The sequence below is a fragment of the Triplophysa rosa genome, linkage group LG15, assembly GCF_024868665.1.
Source record: "Triplophysa rosa linkage group LG15, Trosa_1v2, whole genome shotgun sequence".
NCBI lineage: Eukaryota > Metazoa > Chordata > Actinopteri > Cypriniformes > Nemacheilidae > Triplophysa > Triplophysa rosa.
Window position 1 is genome coordinate 15,002,519 of NC_079904.1, and position 23,183 is coordinate 15,025,701.

The 23,183-nt window shown below is 38.1% G+C and overlaps 1 protein-coding gene across 1 annotated transcript in view; it reads left to right on the plus strand.

The window, feature by feature from the left end:
- The window catches only part of xkr6b (XK, Kell blood group complex subunit-related family, member 6b), a 50,345-nt gene that overhangs the window by 21,312 nt on the left and 5,850 nt on the right, over positions 1-23,183 (plus strand). Inside the window, exon 2 of the mRNA XM_057352940.1 lies at positions 21,665-21,861. Within this exon, the coding sequence (XP_057208923.1) occupies positions 21,665-21,861 (197 nt within the window). The remainder of the gene's footprint in view (positions 1-21,664; positions 21,862-23,183) is intronic.

A 23,183-nucleotide genomic window follows, 5' to 3' on the forward strand; every position in this document is an offset into this window, starting at 1 on the left:
GAGAAGATTGCGGGCCCGCTGTTGGTGTCAGCGATTTTTCCTGCTTAAAGCTGAACGCTGAATTTCGAGGACTTGTCTTCATCAATTTGCTCTCAATGTGTCACTCTGACATTTTTTTTCCGGAGTGAAATGCTTCGGGGGCTTGCCGTCTGACGGGATGTGAACTGCTTGAAGCATGTTAGGAACAAAAGCAGTTTAACATTTCCATCACGAACGGGGTCTCTGGAGTGCTAACACAAAGTTTTATTTTCACTTTAAAAAGGACCATATTTTCAGATTATTCTAAGCCGTCTGATTGAGTTCATGTATATGAGCAGTTGTGTTCATAATCTATGGAGCAAAAGTGCATTTTGACGTTATTGAGGTAGAGATGGGGTTGAGAACATCGCAAGACGAAACGTGAAACAAATTACAGCAATTACTAATGTTGTTTCGTAGAGAATGACTCAAAAGCGGGCAGAATATTATTACTTTACTATGTAAGCCCAGCACTAACAATCACAACTATGCCATTGTATTACGTAAAGCGCTGTGATTGGTAAACATGGCAATGTTGGTAGAAACTCAAGCCTGGTATTAAACAGACATAAACTGTGTTAAACAAACCCAGACAGATATGTATTTGTTTGCTGAAATTGGCTGTCAATGTGCATTCAGACACACCGACGCAAAGCTGGTGATGTGATTCACAGTGAATCATAGGCCAGCATGTAGGTGGCTGAAGTCAGTGGGAAATTATAATGTTATCTTCCTCAAAATAGTGGGCTAAATAGTCAGCCTCTGCTACCTGCAGTACAGACGGCATATTACCGGAGCGATGACCCATTATCACCCGTCGGCAGCCGGGATCCATTCCCCTGGGAACGCCTAAAAATTCTGTGTGTGTCTTAGCATGAACATGTGACCTTTAATATTGCTCTTCCATTATTAGTAAGTGAGTGTTGCTGATAAAATACATCTGCCCGTGTGACTCAGAGGGAACGCTAAGATGGCCAGTTTGCAGTGGAATCGCAGTGGAATCATAATGTTTTGACAGGGAGCGTGTTTGGCGCGCGCACGCTTTTTTATGTTGGAACAAAACGCGGTTGACTAACGGACTTAGACTTGGTTGATTGATGATCCAGAAGGCTTTGTAACCGCTGTTTATTTGACCTTTTTCTCCTTGTCTCTTTTCTCATTTTCTTCTCGTCTCACGTTCCCCTGCTATCTGTATTGATGTTCATTATACTGTGTTGTTTAGCCACCTATAACCCGACTTGTCTTTTTTATCTATTACTTTTTATCTATCTCTCTCTTTCTCTTTTGCCCATTCTGACTCTCTTCATTTATCTCTGTACTGATGTCAGACCCCTTAAAGATCAATGATGGGTCCGGTAAGTGTCCGCTACATGCGGTTCAAGGTTAAAGAATGTCCAGATTTGTTCTCGTATGTACATGTCTAGGAGCTTGTGTGTGTGTCTTCACTGGAGACAGCAAAGGATTGTGTATGTCTGAGATTATGGGAATAGATATGAATAAAGAAATATATCTGCATGTATTTTTGTTTAACTATTTAAATGATATTTCTATTTATGATATTCCTACATAATGTATCTTTATATCTTTATACTGACTGACTAAGGCCATGTTAAAGATTGAAATCATAGTGAAATGAATGGTTGACTTTGATGCTCCTAAACTCATAATTAGATTTTGAGACTTTAACCTGGGTTTCACAGACAGGGTCACATACATGAAAATACATAAAACATATGCTGTATAGTATTATGTTCTATACTATAAGTAATGAATATATGGCACATATTTTTACAAACAACTTGAATTACGCAAAACATATTTTCCTATATATTAACGGTCAATATATTAAATCATTTAAAGGGGTCATATGGCGGAAATACGTGTTTTTCTGTGTCTTTGGTGTGTTATAAGTTGCCCATGCATGTATTAGACACGTAAAATTGCTAAAATTAAAGTGTCGAACAAAAGATGCATTCTATCTAAAAGCGAATGCGAACCCAGACCTGCCTGAAACGCCTCGTGTAACCACACCCCGACGAATGTATGTCACTTCGTAACATGATTTGACTTAAGACCGGCCAAATCTAAACGCAAGTGAGGTGGGCATACTTGTAAATCTCATTGTATCATCACTGCCGCAGCCATGTCGCGGAGACGCTGTGTGTTTCGTTGCGAAAAGAAAGACTCTTTGTTTGCCCTTCCAAAAGATGAGACAACTAAAAACGAAAGGTTACAGTTTATTTACAACACTGTTCCAGAAAAGTACAATCCGAATGTTCAAGTTTGTGCAGCGCATTTCACAGATGATTGCTTCATGAACCTGGGAGAGATCAAGGCCGGCAGTGCACGAAAGCTTTGGTTAAAAAGTGGGGCCATTCCAACCATTAAAACTTCAGATTCGCAACCTGTAAGTATATTTTTATTGTAAAAGACTTTGTTACGGACTAACGTGAGTTGAGTTTGTCGTGTGTTTGTGATCTGCAAATGCAGACACGCGTGCAACGTGAAAAAAGACAACATAAGTCCTAATAATCAGTAATAATGTTCCCGCTAGAGGCAACAAATGTCGTGTTTATAATGTCTTTTTACATTTAGTATTTATTTTGGGTTTATTGTCTTTGTTGAGTCGCGAAGAGACGTGGCGTAACACTGGTTGATCAAGAAGGGCCAAAGCGCTCGCGTTATTTATACCATTCCCTGCTGTAATGCGAGCTTGTTTCTATCTCACACAAACTCTGTATGATGTATATGGTTGTTTGTTAATAGTCTTTATAACGTCGTATATAAAAGGTAAAACAGTTAGCTATAGTTTTTAACTATTTAACATCATATTTTTTTAATAAAACCTTACCAATCCTTCACATGCTGCTCAAGTTGTGCTGGCAAAGTTGATGTATCGGCTTGATCGTCTTCATTTTCCGTATCAGATTTGGGCTCGAATTGAAGGAAGTACCGATGACATTTTATCACCTGTCAGTACAATTGCGTGGGAACATGATGTTCCAAATATGGTAAGAGGCGTTACATTTCCGTGAAACGCTTGCACTATTCGACCAATCACTACGCACTGGTTAACTGGCCAATCATAGCACACCTCGCTTTTCAGAGCGATGAGCTTTGTAAAAAATCAGCGCATTTCAGCAAAGAAGAGATACAAACATGCACAGTATGTGGAAAATACAGCGTTTTTGAACCTTAAATCGTGTATACACATTGCATTCCATCTAAAACAGACGATAATATTAGTTTTAGCCCTGTCATATGACCCCTTTAATATATATTTGTAAATGTATATTGATTAATACATTGTTAATATATTACAAAATTACAAATATTAAACATGATAGTTTATACATAAAGAATTGCTGTTTTTCATATATTGAAAAATATAGTTCCAATATATGGAAAATAATAATTTAGTACATTGCATTATATTTTCAGATATTTTTATTTTCTAAGGATAGGTCACAATCATGGATACATATATTCGTTGTATAATCGTATAAGTAAAAACCATGTTTTCCACTTTCCACTTTCCATGTTTGTGTATTTATTACAAATGCCAAACTTTTTTTAACGTCTTTTTTACACATCTAAACTATAAAATTAAACAATGACTTCTTGACGTGTGTTCGTATATGGCCAAATATCAGATTTATGAAACGTCATCAGTAAACAAAGGCCTAAAATGTATAAACAAAATTTACGTCAAGTCAGTAATTGAGTCTTTCAAATATCTGCATTTTATTACAAAGTATTTGACTGACTATCACTGTACATCGTTATCCGCATCGTATTTTCAAACACAGTTCAGTCAGCATATCTCCACATGCTCATGTTACAAGCAAACATCTATCTTCTGTTCTGTTGCATTAGTAGTGAGATACTGTCAGATTGTTTGTGATCTGCAGGATAAATCCTAGCAGGGGGTTTGAAGAAGATAACAGATGTTCATTTGTAGCTTCCAAATGGGGATCAAAACATTTCAGCAGGCCATTTTCTAATTGACGCTATGACTGCGTCATAGAGTTTGAATTTCATTGTTAAAAAAAACATTTTTATCTCACTTTTGAGTTCAAACTAATTTGCTGAAAGATTACTACATTTGCATTTATGCATTTGGCAGACACTTTCATCCAAAGCGACTTACATTGCATTATACTATACATTTTTGTTTCTGAGTATGTGCAATCCCTGGGATTGAACCCATGACCTTGGCATTGCTAGTTACGAGCTACAGGAAATGCATTCATTGCCTTTGTTAACTAAAACTTAATTGAGAGCATCACGTACAGTAGTTCCCCTGTTCCATAGTACAAGGATTAATGGGTATATTAGATATTATATAAATAATATTTTATATATATTTTAAATAGAATGCATACTTCAATAAAAAAATGTAATGGTCAGGCTATAACCTCGCGGTGACCCGAATTTGCCTGGTCCAGGTCCTCTCCTCTCTACTCTCTACTTTTCAATCTGTGTTCTTATCAATTAAATAGAACAAGAAAACGATAAAAAAATCTAAAATGTATGATTGTGGACAAGCTATTCGTAATCATGCACACTACTTAGCACAGATAGTATGCAAACTAAGATGCAACCTTTGTTCTTAGTAAAGCTATGTAAATTGCGTCAATGGGACACGAGGTTCTGGTATCCAGCAGCACTGCAAGCTGCAAGCGGTTACACTGACTCATAGGACATATGCTTTGTGTCAGAAGACACCCTGAGGTCTGCATGCCTCTCCTCAGCCTCCTCTGAACCAGCAGTGTGACGCTATTGACACTTTGAGGGAGAGGACCTGCCCCAGGCCGGACGTCAGGACCAGGAGGTGTCTTTTGATGAAAGATCTGTGACCCTGTGATCGCGATTCGCGGAACACATCTATCAAAGCCAGAGGAATCAAGCATCCGCATAAAGCCTGACACTCGACTGATTCATTTGTAACTGATTCATATTTGCGCTTTGAGCTCCACAGGATTCCTCCCCATGAGAATCAATTTAAAATGGCAAGTTTGTTTCTCCTCAAGTTTCTCCAAGGTAAGGATGTCAGAAAACAGGACACACGAGGCACCCTGATTTGCACGTTGGTGACAGAGCAAACCTCGGAACGTTTTCATGAAAGCACTCGCGAGAGTGTGCAGATGTTCTCCACGCAAGCATCTATCATCTTGCACAAAGGCGACGTTAAGCCGCGAGGTGCCGGGGGGAGAGAGGAACTCTATCAACGCTCCCTCAAACGCTACAGATGAACTATCAAACACTCCGCACGCTCCCTCATGAGAGAGCTGCGAAGAGCAAAGCAGCTGCTGTTCTTTTCTCATGTTCGCTCTATTTTCTGCTACATTACAGTGACGCATAAATACAGTTTACAAATCATCCCTAGCGCATACAAGCCTCCCTCTGAACCTCCCAACCTACTCATACTCCTCCTGTTTTCCCAATCTCCCCTAAACTGGAAGGTGGGAGAAGGTGGGCTGGTGAAATGGTACGGTCTGATAGATGGAGTGGGCATGAGCGTTCGTGTGTGAGCAGAATAGTAAAGAAGCCCTAGAGTCGCTGAGATGAAGGCACAGAGCCAGAAAATTGCATTGCGTATTTGGTGATTAGTTTTCCTCGTAGGTCTCTTCACTCCTTTCGATCGCCCGTTCTCTTCTGGTCTCTTTTCAATTGCGTCCTCCTTCTTCCTCATTTTCCAACACAATCTCGCAGCAAAAACGTAACTATTTCACGAGGTGGCTATTTTGTATGAATTCATACGATCTCATTCATACATTTTTCTTCGATTTGCTTTCGCGCCAGTGACGTTAGGTTTAGGGGCGGGGTTAGGGGTGGAGCTTCAGGCGCCTATTGTTTTGTTCTAGTCATACGTTTTTTTACTATTCACAACGTACGAATTCATACAAATAAGCCACCTCGTAAAATAGCTACGAATTCCTGTGAGATCAGGTTGTATATTCATATTTTTCTTTTTTATTACAGATATCACAAGCTATATCGACCATATCACCAGAATTCTTTATACATTCTCGGAATTTGTAAGTTTCCCTTTCCCTCTGACCAATGCCATGACCATTACTTTGAAGTGTTGCCAACTATTGAAAGTTGAAAGTAGGATAAGGAGACTGTTTGGTAAGATGCTAAATGCCACTAAATAATACCACGCTAACTAGCATATTATGTCGTCACGTCATATTGGCGCTCACTTATACGGATAAGTGATTGGTCATTGGAAAGGCTGTTTCGTACATCGTGCATGATACAGCTATCCAAAAAGTTGCTGGTTTTGTTGCTAGGCCCTTTTTTTGAAAAACGTGTTAAGTTTAACCCATCCAGAGAGTAGTGAACACACGCACAGCAAGTGGTGAACACACGTACACCCGGAGCAGTGGGTTACACCCTAAATTGTTGATGTATAAATGTTTTATACTGTATCTCCCTCACAAACCCTAAAGGACCTTCTGGCTCCTGTGTGCTCAAATATGGGCACATTTTGTTATTCTCACTGCTGAGTACAAATTTTTACCAGCACTCTCAAGTCAGCTGTTATTTGAGAGAAAAAATGTCCTTTTTGAGGCATTTAAGCTCAGCCTTTGTGCAAAACACAACACTGAAGCCACGCTACTTAGAATGACAAATTGCCTGCTTAGAAATGCAGACACTAGCAAATGCTTCTAGTTTGTGTACTCAGCTAGCGCTCCTCTTCTGACTGCAAACTAGCGGGCAGAAATCTAATGACCCCTCAGCCTCCAGGTGATAGTATTGATAAGTGATTTGAGTTGATTTGGAAACTGTAAGCCACCTGTCGTAATTACGCTCTTCAATGCAAAAATCCTGCACTTTTAAGCGACCGATATTGAGAGACGGGTAGTCACAGCATTCTCCTAAAAAGCAAGTAGGTCAAGTGCTTTCTTTTAATCCTGGCTTAGTCTGGGCCTGCGTCGAGTTGATGGAAACACTCAAAGCCCCAAAGAAGGCAGAGAAAATCCAGCTCTCCTCTATATTGCCAAACAATTGTCTATATTCTCTTTGTTTGGAATCAAAGTGTGCTCAGCTGTCATTACATCACTCCTGCATTCTCTTTAGGCTCGAAACTCTTTGAAACTCAGCAACCGCTCCAATCACTTCTGCCCATATTTGGAAGAATATACTTTGCTGTTTTTGTTCATGCACAAGCCTCCACAGAAAGCCATGGCATGAGTATCAATGAAACCATAAGCATTAATGCATTTTCATTACATAATATTCATCAAATATGTCAGCCAACAAAAATTTACTTAAAACTAGCCAATGTTAATGGATTGTACACTTAAGAAAATCCTTTAAAAAAAACATATATATACAGTAAAATAACACATTTTTCACACAAAACTAAAATTTTCATGTTTTTCTTGTAAATGCTTTTCTGTAATTTGGCAGTTTTAATATTTCATTGAAAAAACATCCTGTTCAAAAAAAAATCTGGCTCCAAAAAATACATTAAAATAACAGTTTTGTCACGTAAAATGATATGTTTTTCCTGTAAACTTAAAGTCTTTTTCTGTAATTTTACAGTTTTTACTGTATTTCAAAAATATGTGAAAATTCTGTAAAATTACAGTTTTTTATATTATATGTAAAAAATCTGTAAAAACAGGTAAATTCTATGAAATTATTTTTTTTCCAGTGTATGTTTGTAATTGCCATGGGCACTAAACTACATTAACATCGACAGTATTCCCTGGCATAGTCACGGCCGTCTGTCATTGGCTGTGTGGACTGCTGACTCAAAAGGCCACACTTTCTACACAATTAGCTGTTCTCACGTCCCCAGGGCAGAAAGCAGCAATGCAAATATTCTCTGACTGAGATGATGGACTAAGCCACTTTTGTAGCTGATGATTTCTGCTGTGGAAATAGGACAGGGTGGCCTACAAGGACATTTGAACAGTTAAAAGTGACCTAATGCAAGATTGTGACAGATTGTTCACATAGCAAAAAATGATGTTTTTAATTAGTATCATTTTTCTTGTTTTCTTTTTGGTTAAAATTTGGATTCTTTTAACAAGATAAATTTGAGACGCAAATTTTGAGTAAGCTTTTAAAACTTTTTTCAAGGAATATATTAATTTGCAAATGAGCTTATCCGCCATAACAATTTGCTAATGGGGTTATAAGTACTGTGAACTTAATTCCACATATATTAACTAACTGTTTTATTATTCATAGCCCAATTATTTTCCTCACTTTTGCTTCTCAAGTAAATTTATATGGTTTTAAGGGTGTTAAGATATATTTAACTGAAAAACAAGACAAAAATATTTTTCAAAGTTAGCATTTGTATTCCACCCACTAAACAAACAGGACTAAGTGACTGTTCACCCAACATGATGATCTCATCACCTGCTCATTCTGACAGGCTGAGGTGCGATGCACACTTCAGTGACCAGCTCCTCTCCCTCACATTCCCTCCCTCTCCTCAACATGAACTCATGTGATCTAGACTCTAGCTGAGATATGAGCGGGCGGTTGCTAATAGTGACAAAAGACCGTGAAGAGAATCCGAGCGTGAGAGACTCACAGCTCCATTGACTGTTAGCTGTGAGGCAGTGGGAGACACACGCACACTCAAACAAATGCACAAATGTACTTTTCTCTCTCACTCTCTCTAAAGGCAGTGTTAATCATTTTAGTGAAATTGTAATTTAAAAGCACAAATTATGATTAATTTTGATTTCATCATGCATGCTAAAATTGCTTTTCAAGCGTGATTTGGATATACAGTAGACAACTAGATTTAAATTAAGATAGATAATATTAAATTAAATTAAATTAAACATTATTATATTATATTATTTTATTATTAGAGATGCACCGATACTAAATTTCTCCATGCCGATACCGATAGCCGATTATTCAGAGTGATATCTGTCGATACCGATTCTAAAGATTACAAGAATATTTTTTTACTTTATGAATGTTATTAATTCAATGACTATTAATATTGAACTATCGGCTCCCCGGGGGGACCAGGGTGGGCTATGCCCACCTTATCAGAAGCTTTGCCCACCCTGTCTCCACCCGGAGCCGTTGAGAGAGAGGGATCCGTGAACCGCTGTTGCTGTGATCAAACTGATCCATTGCAGTGAACGGACTTGGCGTGTTTCTGCGTCAGAGTTCTGCACGGGTCCTGTTTGATAAATCCGCAACCGCAGTAATTAAAAGAACACCCGACCCGACAACGGACAGCAGCACTAATTCAATTCCGTACCCGACCCTACCCGAACCGCACCCGCATTAAATCTACACGATGTAGAAAAAAAACATTTATTTTCTCACGCAACAAGTAACAAAATATTAGGAATTCCTGGGTAATGCATTTTTAAACATGTAGTAACTCAACATGGCAGAGTTTCGGGAGAGACAACCAGACTGAATCCACAATTTTTTTATTGTTAGCTAATAGTAGCTATACTATAGGCAATTTGATTAGTGATTTATGAAATGTGTTTTGATTCATGCAAAATTAGTTAAAAATAGCCAATATTGTTCATGTGATATTAACAAGTTTCCCTTACCTTTTCATGTAAAATTATACCAAAGCCGCTAGCTGCCATCAAGGCTAAATAAAGCTTAATGCAGAAAAGCAGGAGCATGATGAGCTAAACGTTTATTTAAATTGTGATAAGAATGAGTCATAGCTGTCCATCAGTTGAAAAATGAGAAAAAAAACTTTTTTTTGTACTTTTTGCTCATGAAAAAGCAATAACATGGACTGGACATGGATGAGTTTGTGACAGAATTCTCTAAAAGGAGCAGAAAGTTAATGCTGTGAATATTATAGTGATATGAATAGCTCTTTTTAAGTTTTCATCAAATCTTAAGTTTCTAAATTGTAAAATGTAAAATAAACGTAAATGTTAAAAAAGTAAATATATAGGCTACATAAGAATGTAAAAATAAAAATGTTATACAATATTAATACGAGACGTAGGAATAATTCAAAAAGCTAAATAGTTCTTTTGTAAATAGTTCCTTTATAGTAAATAGTTTGGGCCAAAAATATATATATATAGTTACCCCCCCCCCTCAGCCCACCTGGAAAATCACTTGACCCACCTTTCATCTCATATCTGGAGCCGGGCCTGGCTGGCAGTGATTTAAGTCCTCTTCTTGTTGCTTTTATTCATCGTATACTATGTCATAAAAGTGTTGTGTACAGCTCTGATACATGGAAAGCTTTTGTGCCCCATCGGGAAGGCATTCATGCCCACATCGTCACCATCACAATGATGTAATGGGAGCCACTTTCTCGCTGCTTCTCCAGGGAAAACCGATCGTCTCTAAATCTAGACCTGCCACACTTTCATAAAAGCTCAAATTTAATTCCCAGCCATTTGCTTGTTTTTTTCCCTCACAGTGAATAGGACCGCAGCTATAAATACTCGAGATACACAGGGACGGGGATGTTCTCCATAATCAAAGAGAACCTTAGCAGAGACAAATAATCAGGAAAGATAGTACAGGAAGGAAAGAGAGAGAGCGCGAGACAAGAGGAGCAGGCGATAAATAATGATTACAACCAGGAATGGGGCGAAAATGGAATCATAAATCAATAGCGAACACATATTAAAGAAAAAGAGAAAGGCATGCTGGGATGTTGGAGTAGCATTCAGCAGGTGGTGTGAGCTTAAAGCGTTCTGTCTGAAGAAAGAGATCCCCCTCACCTCAGCTCAATGAGTCATTTAGTGACTCATCTGTGGCCTGTCTAACACACACACAAAACCCACACACAATTAAGCTTGTTTACTTTAAATGACTACAAAATGTGAATAAAAACAGCTATTATGGACCATCTTGGCTTATAGTAATACTGTGTTTAAAAGTGCAATACTGGCATTTACATTCACATTTGTTTTGCTGCTGCTGTGAGCATGTGTTCCCAGTGCTACTCATTATCTACTGAAACTGCAGGATTAACACTCACACAAACAGAAAAAATGCATTTAAAGAGCCATGATGTTATCAGTCTTCAAGATGTCAACCCACTGTATGAAAAGTTTGAAGTTTCATCAGTTACATTTGTTACACATCATTCCCATTGTTAACATCATGCTTTACCAGTAGACCTATTCACCTACTTCAGCGTAAATATTTTAATTTAAATGTCCAGTGTATGAAATTTAGCGGCATCTAGTGGTGAGGTTACGAATTGCAACCAACGGCTCACTCCACCCCTCCCTTTCAAAGCACTACGGTGGCTGACACAGGACTAAGATGTCGTCACGTTGTCACTTCTTTGCCAAAGGAGATAATATATTTACGAAACGCGCTCTGTAGAGCAGTTTGTCCGTTTAGGGCTACTGTAGAAACAACATGGCAAATTCCATGTAAGGGGACCTGCGGTGTATGTAGATAGAAATAGCTCATTCTAAGGTAATAACAAGCTTCATTATTTAAGGTCTTTATATACCTCTGAGGACATAGTTATGTATATTATATTGCATTTCTGTCAATAGATCCTCCACAAAATTACACATTGGACCTTTAAAAGCTATTTTAAATGGTTAGAGTCAATGGATTTACACTAAACTGACTTAGTATGCATTTCGTAAAACTTATAAAATGAAGTTGGTTACATTATTTTGATGTGTTTAAGCAATGGTAAATGTGTTAACATGATTTATTGAGCACATATATTTTTACAGTGTACATGTTTGCATGTTGATAGTTGGCTCAGCAAAGTTAACTGGGATAGAATAAGTAACACAGAATCTCACATCTAACAATGTGTGGTCCTCAAGCACTAGTTAATTAAGCAAAGCTGATGCACCATATGTCCCGCTAGACATTAGACTTTAGCTCTGTTGCATGCATGAGGGATTGGTCTGTTTCTGCAGATGGGCAGACGGACAGAGCACTCGGGCATGACATGGAACGGTCGAGGCCGTGCAGGCTAAACAAGGCGTGAACAAGAGCTACCCAAATAGTTCAAGAGAAGCCATGATGACCATAGAGTCAAGCACAAGCGTTTTTACATTTAGTTCATGCTGGAATAATGTTAATTAGGCCTATAAGGGGAAGACCCTAAAAGGGTTTCATCGGACACACACTTCTGGCCCAAAGTTAACTTCCAGTCTGTGTTTGGTTAGCAGTCTGGCTAGTGACTAGAAAACAATTTATTTTTTATTTAATTTATACTATTTTATTGTTTATGAATTGTATTAAATTAAATTAAGACTACTCAACAGTAATTGATTCTTTGCAGGGGTCTACCGGAAGTTAGGTTTAGGCCACATAACGTTTATGTTGTTTCCGCTGAAACCAGCTATAGTCCTGGTATAGAATTGATAGTTAAAGAAACAAAAAATGAATGAGTAATAAATATAAGTAGTTAACTCATTATCAAATTTAGTTTCTTTCTCAAGAATTTTTTTTAATGATAAACACATGTAGAGGAACACAGTATGTTCATATGAACTAACATTCAAAACTATTCTAAACTATGAAATAACACAAATGTAAATTAATCTGATTAAAAATGAATCAAAACTTTAAGATTTTGACAGCTTATTGTTTTCTTCATCTATTTAAAACACATTTTTAATTCCATTTTGTTTTGTAATGATAGAAATTAATACGTTGGCACCAGTGGCGGGTTCACAGGGGTGGCACCGGGTGGCAGCTGCCACCTTAAAAATGAGCTTTGCCACCTCAGTTGCCACCCCAACTCTGACCATACAGACTTGGGTACTAATGTAATGCACAAACAATTTTTGGATTAGGTTTGTGGTGAGTGTTATTTTTGTTCAAAATCGGAAATTGCTAATATTCTGAGGCGCGTGTCTATCGGCATTTGAGCAGCCTGATCACAGCGTATACAGAGTGTATCCTCAGGCAGGAGCGGTAGTATAACTGCAGTCGAGTCGAAAATAAAACGCACTTCTCCAGAGACATGTAGGTGAGAATGTAAATCTCCACGCATCAAATATACCAAAGTAGTAGTAAAACCTGTTTACTGTTACAGTTAAAGCTCGTGGGCCAGTGGACTGTGGTTGATCTGTGATCCGTATGGAACGCGCCCCCACTGTTCAGATGCTTGTGTTGTGTGACCCTCGGATTAACTACAAACCTTATCTAACATAGAGTGAAAGACAGTTCTAAATGCGATCTCTTTCTCTCTCTCTATCTAGGCGAGTTCAGTATGAAAGCGCATTATCGCATATAGTCTATTTCTTTATTTAAATCACTGCGTAAGGCAAAGTGTAAAGTTAAAGTTCTAGTGTTGTGTAGCGTTAAAGCTGTTAGCCGCTAATTCGACACACAAATGACGCCACAAAGTGTCTGTACTAGCTGTCCAAGAAAAAACTATCACATGCGTTTGATAAAAATAAAATGTGCGCTGCTGGACAAGAAAGAGTCATGGTGCATGCTAGAAGGTGAGGACTACATCTGTCAATCTGATCTCGATAGATCCGTCTGGCATAAACAGCTATTTACTCAACTGCACGTTTCTGTACTTGTTCATACTTATTCTTTATACGTGTGTCTGTTTTTATAAATATGATATAGCCTGGAAGATAAAAAAAAAAATTTCAGATCACATTCACTTTTTCAAAATTGTTCTATGATCAGCAATGAATTTATATCAAGTGTCTGCAGTTGTCTTTCAGAAACAACCATACAAATTAGCACAAATTTGGATTAAATTGTGCTGGGAAACAGACCTGAAAGAAGAATTATGTCTAATTTCACATATGATTATGAGAGATCTTAAGGCACTATTTTGTGAACTTTGTAAAACTGCTTTGAAACAACATGTACTATAAAAGTCCTCTAAGGGGAGAATACCCCTTTTCCTTAAACAATTTATGTGAACACTATTTATTCCTTAACTATTGTTCAAAGAAATAAGTCGTCATGGTAATCATCACCTAAACCCTCTGCATTTTTAATGTAGGCTAAAGATTTTCCTTTTTTTTGTTGATCAAAAAAAATGATCTGACCCAGACTAAAATAGGGATCAATAATTAGGAATCTATAATATTCCTAATCCTGACAATACAACTGCGAAAATGAAGATTGATATGCGTAGGTATTGCCACCCCTCATTGTGCCCCTTTGCCACCCCATGTATAAAATCCTGGACACGCCCCTGGTTGGAACAAACATACAGTAACCAGTTCCAAACATTCAATGAAACAATTCACGAAACAGTGCTCACACACATTATATAGTCTGTGTACCCGCCTAATTATATTTTATGGAACAAATTTGTACCCAAAAGTGAGCAAAACAGTAAAACTTCTGTTTGGGGACATCCTTGTTTGTCAAAACACTATAAAAATGCTCAGGAGTCAGAACATAAGGAGATCGGGCCTACAGCACACAAGTCAAAGTGGACACACTCATCCAACATTTGGGAACGTGGGGGGGCAAGGAGCATATTGGCCGGTTTGTTTGTTAGCACCCCTGACATTTACCAAGCTAACAGGAAATGTCAGTGAATGCCAGATGTTACCTCTGGTTATGATGCATCTCTTGAAAAGCCCGAGCTATTGATCCATAGCTTCACTCTTCTCACCCAATTCAGTTCTCCTCTAAGGCCCTTCACTTTCTTCTCTCTCTCTTTTCTCTCGCCCACCGAAGCTCTGTGCTCCTCGGCTGCCAACACCTGTCAAAGATCAGAAGTCATAGGTCTGAATAATGGATGTCAATCTAAAACAGTCAGCATTCACTATTCTACCTGTGTTCAAATGGTATCGCCCGAGATGCGTTCATGCTTAGGAAGAGCAGCTCTGTCTTACATGAGCGAACTACGTATCATACAATAAGAGATGAATTATGTAAGAAAGCACAAATGCTTTAAACACCCCCTGAGTCAGACAAGCCTCTGATGGAAAACTGGAAGTTGACCTTCCCAGCTTTGATATATCGTCTCAAATTTCTTCATCCCTAGAGAGTTTTTGTATTTCTCAGTGGTTGCTCCGCTAGCTTATTTGAACTCACTGTTAACTCAATCTTATTTAAAGGACCAATGTGTAGTTTTTTAGAGGATGGATTGACAGAAATGCAATATAATATATAAATAACAATGTATTCAGAGGTGTATCAAGACTTTACCTAATGAAGCGTTTTTTACCTTAGAATAAGCTATTTCTATCTACATACAGCGCGGGTCCCCTTGCATGGAATGTTGTTGACATGTCGCCATGTTGTTTCTTCAGTAGCCCTAAACAGACGAACTGCTCTACAGAACGCTTTTTGTAAATTCGTTAATTATTTCGGGAAAGAAGCCAAAACGTGACATCTTAATCCTCTCTCAGCCTCCGTAGTGCTTCAAAAAGGAAGGGGTGGGGTGAGCTGTTGGTTGCAATTTGCAACCTCGCCACTAGATGCCGCTTAAATTGACCCACAACACCTTTAACTTTGTCTGAGATGTCAAGCTAGTCATGAATAGATCTTTCTTAATATATAATGAGAGAAAAAGAAATGATGAATAGCATAAAGTTTACTGCATGGTCAAAGTACTTTAGAGTTCGGCTGAACATAGAACATCTAATCTCACGCCCTATATACTGTTTAATATCCGTTTGTCCCTCAGAATGTAAATGAAGTTGCTCTGAATGTTAATGAAGAATAATAGAGATCAGGCGCTCTGCCTGAGATGATTCTCGATGGCTCACACCTGCTCTCATACTATAATCAGTGACCTTTTGCTAAGGATGTGAACTTCTTGTGGTGTGACAACGCCAAGGTGTGTACTTTGACTATGTAGTAATCAATCTATTTTAATGCAGTTTATAAAATCAACTAAAAGGGATAGTTCACCCAAGAATGAAAATTCTGTCATTCTTCTGCAGAACACAAGAGAAAATATAAAGAATGTTGGTAACCGAACAACAGCCATTGACTTGCATTGGATTTGTGTCAAACAATAGAAGTGAATGGGTATTGCCGTTGTTTGGTTACCAACATTTGAGTTCCCATTGAAATTTCTGGTATGCACTTCTCCTGTCAGAATCTAACCAGTTTTCTGTTCTGAAACTAGCTGCTGTGTCAAACCCGTCAAGCAAAAGTTCCCTCTTTCATTCTGTATCTGTTGACATTGTGGGGGATTTTTGGTCTTCAGATGCATGCAGTTTTACTGCTTTTGAGCTCTGTTCCCAGAAATGTGATTCATGGATTGATAAATGATGCGTGAGTGGTTGTTGATGCACGACACACTGAGACATACAGTGACAGCAGTATGGAGCTCTTTCTTAAATTGGCAGCCTGTCACACATGCACGTCATTGCTAATCTGTCATTGACAAATACCAACCATCTCTCTCGTGCGTAGATTATTTTTACAAATGGACCATCAGGACGTGTTTGAATAAATGTGTGAACTAGCAAAGCCAAGTTCAATTTCCAGGGAATGCAAGAGCTGCACTGTAAAAAAATCCCGTAAAAAGCAGAAATTTTCCATCAACTGGGGTGCCAGAAATAAACCGTAAAATAACATTTTTTTCCTATAAAATTATGTTTTCCCGTTTTCTTGTATATTTGTGGTCTTTTTCTGTAATTTTATGTTTTTTGACCGTATTTTCTAAATACATGAAAAAACTTTACAATTACATACAATTACAGTTTTTTACATTATATGTGGAAAAACTGTAAAAAAATAACAGAAAATTCTGTAAAATTACGTTTTTTTTCTTATTGCATTGTAAGTCGCATTGAAGATTAACTCAACATACAGTTTTTGCCGGGTGAGAATGTTAGTAAAAGTTTTTTCCAATAAAATTTTGCCTGGTTGAGAGGGGTGAGGCCGTTTCCTTCACTTGAGTTGCTTTACAGTATTATTACTAAGACATATATTCTAATCTCCACACTATTCCAACACAAAGAGCACTTGACAGGCCAGGGAGGGGATTTAACTCCACATAAAATATCTCAGACACAGCATTAAATAAAAATGCGAACAAAACATGCTTCTGCAACATTATGTGCTGCACGTGTAGCAGCGCACTCCGCAAAATTAATTCTCACAAAGAAACATAATGCGTTTCGCCACCGTGTACAATAATGTCCTTTTGTTGCCGTTTTTATGGTGTTTGCCACCAAACGTTCCTCCTACTTGTACATAATTACGGACTCCTGTTGCAGCCATTACGCTTTGCGACAAATGCAAGGATGATTATAGTTGTAATTAGCTTCATGAGAGCAGTGTATGACAGAGGGAGATTAGACTCAAAGAACACAAAGATTTTAAAGGTACGCTTGCTTCAGAAAAGCAGTCATTGAGACAAGCTGTCATTTTGGGAACAAGAACTTTATGTACACGAGACAATAGCTACTGTACACGCTGGTCACAATATAAGGTTATTGTTAGAGAACAAATGATGGACAGGGTGTTAGATATTAACAAATGTATAACATCAAATAGTAATTTTATACATTAAAATATTAAATGACATAGTTGCTAGTTTATAGTGCCATACATGTGTATAACATACTGTGTGGCTATAATACATTTTAATGCATTTTATCAAAAGGTGTGTCACGAATTGCGGTGTGAAGAACCCAAATGCAGGCAGGCGGTGAAGGGGTTAACAAAACACTTTATTTAACAAATAACAAGACAAAACAAAAACCCACGATGGGGGAAAATCAACTAAGGATAAATACAAAATAAAAACTTCCCACGAGGGGGCAAAACATACAGACAGGATCAAAATAAAACTAAAATCCACAGACAGGGCAAAGCAACAGGAACACGGGCAAACTCAGACACTAAACAACCAGGTAAGCACATAAATACACTTACACAGGACGCAGCAAAACACAATGACCACAACGTATGTACACGCACATAACACAGTACAATCCACGAGCACAAGACAAAGAAACAAGAGGGTATTTAAAGGGAAGACAAACGAGGGATAACGACACGGGGCAGGTGTGGGTAATCAAACACTTAGGGAAGGATAACGAGGAAACGAGATGGCGGGAACAGAGACGAGACACTGGAAAAACACATGAGAGGTAAAAACATAAACATCTCATGGCCTTCCCACATAAAACCCAAGGACTCTGCCCCGATCCCACCACACGACTAGAATTTCATAAACAAGACGGTGGGACCGTGACAAGGTGTAGAAAGACCATGGTGTAGGAGTCAATAATAATTTAGGATGATTAGTTTTTTATCTAGTATACACACAGGTTTGTTTTTGGTATCTTTATGGGGACTTGCTGTAGACTTTTATTGTTGTTATGCTGACCTAATGGTATTTTCTAACCATAGGCTACCCCTCACAGAAATCTTTACATTTTATATTTATAATATCATAAATAAGCATAATTTAATGTTTCATGTTTATTAAACAATTTTACTTTTTTATTAAACAGGTTTTAGACCGTGTTTAAACCAGACCAGAAGGACCAGACCAGAAGGTTTTAGACACACACAAACACACACGTTTATTTATATATTTAAATGTGGACACTCAATAGACTTTCATTTGTTTTAAAACAAAACACAGTCAGCTAGTTACAGCAACTTGTAAATTTTCTGTCTATTTCTGTAATTTAACATTTTTACAGGGTTTCATAAATATGTGAAAATTCTGTAAAATAAAACTGTAAAATTAGGTTTTTACATCAGTTACCCTAACCCACTTTTTGCCTTTCTACAAATGTGATTGTGATGTGTGTTATATTTTCATATTGTTTTGACAAAAATGAGGATGTCCCCATACCATAGTACTTTTTTGTGAGGGTCTCATGAGCGTGTGTATTTATTTAATAGTTATTGTGCTTGTGACTACAGAGCAGCTGTAGAGGTGTTGTGTACTTAATGTGTACATTAAACTTGAGAGCAGTTGCAGCAGTGTTCGGTGATGAGCGCGAGCGAACCGCTCTCGGTGTATAAGCAGCTCCGAGCAGATGGCAGAGTTATAGCGGTGAGAGAAGTGATGTCACAGCAATCTCAACCAGCAGCTGCCTCCTTAATGCTGATTTAGGACCTGCTGCAGTACATTGTGAAGAACCAACATCCATACCTGCAACATTAGAAACGAGAAGCTGCACAAATTCATTGCATATTAGATTTACATACATGCTGTTGAGTTTTGTGGTCCAGTGAGAGGTGGAGAGGATGGAGGCGGGTTGCGTTTACAGACGGTGTTGATGAGTAAACCACAACGAACATATTGGATGAACAGAATGGCAAAAGCAGAGATGAAAGAAACATAGCGCTACGATAGCAAGAAATTAGGGTTGTCAACATTGTCATGGACTGGGGCCAAAGAGGCGGCAGGGCATCTGCGACTAATTTTTAAGTTTGTACATAAAGCTGTGCGTGTTTTTTTGAGTAACAATCATGTATACTTACTTAAATGTTTGTCATTGTGGCTGATTCTCGGATGCTTGTTGTGGTTTAAATAATTATTTCTAGAAAGAAAAACGTGTTTTGTAAACTTTTGTAAACATTTTGTTGAGTGAAAAACTTCAAAACCAAGCCAACGCCAACCTGATATCAGTAAGCTGACAAACTTCTTTACAGGCAGATGGGCTGTGTGGGACGCTCACATCTTTTTGTTGTTGTTGTTTGTTTACAGAAGCCAAAGCTGTCACAAAGACAGGTGTGTTTTCTCACAACACCTATTTCAGTAATATTTATTAGGTAGTAGCAGGAGCGTTTTTGTGGTGGTATTCCAAAAAAAACGCTTACAGCATCTTTCAGTAATAGTCTGCCCTTTTTATAGAGTATGTCGAGCAAACGTTTAAAGAGCGGGTAACACACGCAGCTTCTGCCAATCTCATATTAATCTTGAGTACCTATACAGTAGTACTGCATACGTTGTATCATCAAAGAGTATTTAATTTGATCAAATTGATAAAAGAGAGATACAGCTGTACGATAATTTCTGGAAAAAGACAAACTGCTGGAGGCAGGCAGGGGGGACGGAACTACAGCATGAGCACACAGTATATCATCACATTAATCCCTTCATGTTTTTTACATTATGCACGTACACACACCTACACGCTGATTGCCAAGAAAATTACTTAGTTTGACTCCGGAAGTGCAGTTCATGTCCGGAATCTTGGGACAGCACCATCTATCAGTTTTAAACGATCTCTGAATCCAGCATTATATCCACCGTTTATATAATATCCATCACTGAAATGCCGTGAACAAACAAAAACACCTCAACTTCTCTCCCTATGGCAAGAGTAACGAGCTGCAGCTGCAGGCCCACAGCGCAGCCAATCTTGATAAGCGGGTCTTCCTATGCTCGTCGGTTGGTTCGTGGGCGGGGGCTATTTCTTTCACCTTTCCAGGAGAATTGCCCGATAAAAGGAATAGGATCCCTGTTCCGAAACAGGGATCCAGGCTTATAAAAATTTCTGAAACAAGTTTGAGTGCTGGAGAGTGTGCAAAGTATAGAAATACTGCGTCATACGTCCAACTCGTTTTTTAACAAGTTGACCATATTAAGCACGAGAAGCCAGCATGTTTAACAGTGTAAAGAAGTCAGAGTGCATGAAACAGCATGTTACCCGATCTTTAATATAACAGCAGTGTAGTGAACCCTCTAGTGGTGCAATAGCATCATTACATTTTGTTTCAAGTGGTTTCATTTTCTCAGAAGCTGGGCCTCAAGTGCTGGACTGGCCATCTAGAGTTCCGGGCTTTCCCCCTGTTGGACCGTGGGGCACTTGGCCGCTCAGACGGACGTATTATAAATCCGAATGCAAAAGACACGTATGCATGCCACTGCCGCCTAAACCAAACCCCCCCAGATTTAACCATGCCCTTACCCCCGGTCGATAGAAATGGCGGAGGGCCGATTTGGGGCAAAAATGCCAGGGCCTATTTTTCTTCCCAGTCCAGCCCTGCCTCCTGATGACCTCAGAATCCCAGTTCTGATGTTATGACTAAATGAAATTTTCTCCTCATAGTTTCAAGGTTCTTCATTTCTCGTTTTCTCTCATGAAAGTGTCCTAATTGAGCATGAAGCAAGAAATGAGGCTTGAGTGGTACCCAAATGCTTAATACTGCGTGAATGCTCACTGTTGAACCCTTGAAGAGCATTTAACCAGATATCATAGATAATCAATCCTTGACAGTTGCTGACACAGAACACCCTGTCTCCATCCATGCCCAAACAGACACACAACCACCATTGGCCCCACTGTAGCGGTGTCTCTTACACAGGATAAGCAGACCGGATAGGAGTAGATTGACAATCTGTATTTCCACAGGAATACTATTATTATCACAAACCACTGAGAACGTAGTGGAGTCCAAAAGATTGAGACCATATTTTAAGTCTGGGAACAAAAACCTAAAAATGTTAACCATAAAATACACAGAAAGGTTTCATTATTTTTTTAGAAATAAATGTTAAAATACATTTTAAATAGGTATTTTTTTCTACATTTACCACATTATATGCTTTTGTTATTAATGCGTATAAAGCTTAATCAGATTTTTTCATATTAGACCTGGTTAATTGATCATTTCTCTGTATTCTGTGTTCTCTGTGTTTCCCCAGCTTACTTGCTGTTATTTTCTTTATCTGAATGTGTAACCTACCTAATCTTTCTATATTTATTCCAGTCTCATACCACTACTTCTTTCCTTTCCTTCTGCATCTGCACCTCTGTAGGTACATCAGAACCATGTACCTCGGCATCCAGAGCCGCAGACAGAAGGAGAACCATCGACGCTTCTACTGGGCCATGATGTACGAGTATGCCGATGTCAACATACTCCGTCTACTGGAGACATTTCTGGAGAGCGCTCCACAGCTGGTACTCCAGCTCTGCATCATGATCCAGAAGAACCGCGCCGAAACGCTGCAGTGTAAGGAGTGCCTCAGGGCTATATACTGAGACCGTTGACATTTGTATCCAGCACTGCCTGTTTGTGACAGATGTGAATGAATATGCTAATGTCACTGGGAAAACTCAGGAAATATGATACATTATTTATACTTTTCAGTAGAAATATTTACTCATTACGTTTTTTGTATTTCGTGACTGTGGTGTAGCAGAAAGCAATTATGGGTTATTTATTTCATTAGTGCGAGTTGTTTCAAATTGACTTGATTTACTTTGCAGTAGTGCGGGTAATTTGTCATATGCATTGCACAACCAAGCCTTGCTGTTTCCTGATTAGAAATGTTGCTGAAAACGCAACTTTAATTTTTCATGAGAGCTGCTCAAGGCTATGGTACAACATGATGCATGGCCAAAATCTGTAGTAAGGTTAGCTTTTCAAGTGACAACAAAATATGACCAGCTGGATCTCACAGGTTTGTGCTGTAGTAATTCATCAACATATCTTAATCATTTAAGAGCAGTGCACTTCATGGCAAAGCCATAGTGTTCACGTGAATAAAAAGGCAGATTTGTATGTGAATCTTGAGTGTGAGGTTCGCCCTTGCTGAGACTCTTTGAATTATCAGCTGTGTTTGTGGCGGACAGGGTTTTTCTGCTGAGATGCAGATCATCAGAGGTGTAGGATCATTTCTCATGTCTGAGTTGACAGCTATGCCAGCGGTGCAGATGGCTTTATGAACACGGTGAGGTATCAGCATCCAACAGGATGAATAGTTAGCATGGCTGTATGTTAGATAAAAGATATGTGGCACAAGCAAGAGATAAGTTTGAGAGAACTGCCCCAAAATGTTTGAAATGATACAAAATAATGATTAATAGAGTTTGTATATGTTTCTGAAATCAGTTTTCATTAGAATTGATATATGCAGACAAGTGTAGCCTACTCTTTAGATGTTTTAACATGTTGTAACTCAGATTTGTGAGACTGGGCTTTGAATCCCCCCACACGCATAAACAAAACACATAACATGGTTGGGATACTTTTGAGTTTTGTGATGTCATTTTAAAGTTTTATGATATAATCACATATTCATTATAGTTCATTTTTAATACAAACTTTTATAGTATAAAATGTAATATATTAAAATAAAAATAATTAATTGTACTTTATTGTTATTGTTTATTTAACAATATATATTGAATATATAATATGTCATATTTGATATAAATAAATATTGTTTACTTATTTATTCTTATTTATTTATTTTTCAACCTTATTTATTATTGTTTTTTATTTAATTATTATTTTATTTTAAATTATTATGAAATATATAGTTAGCCAAT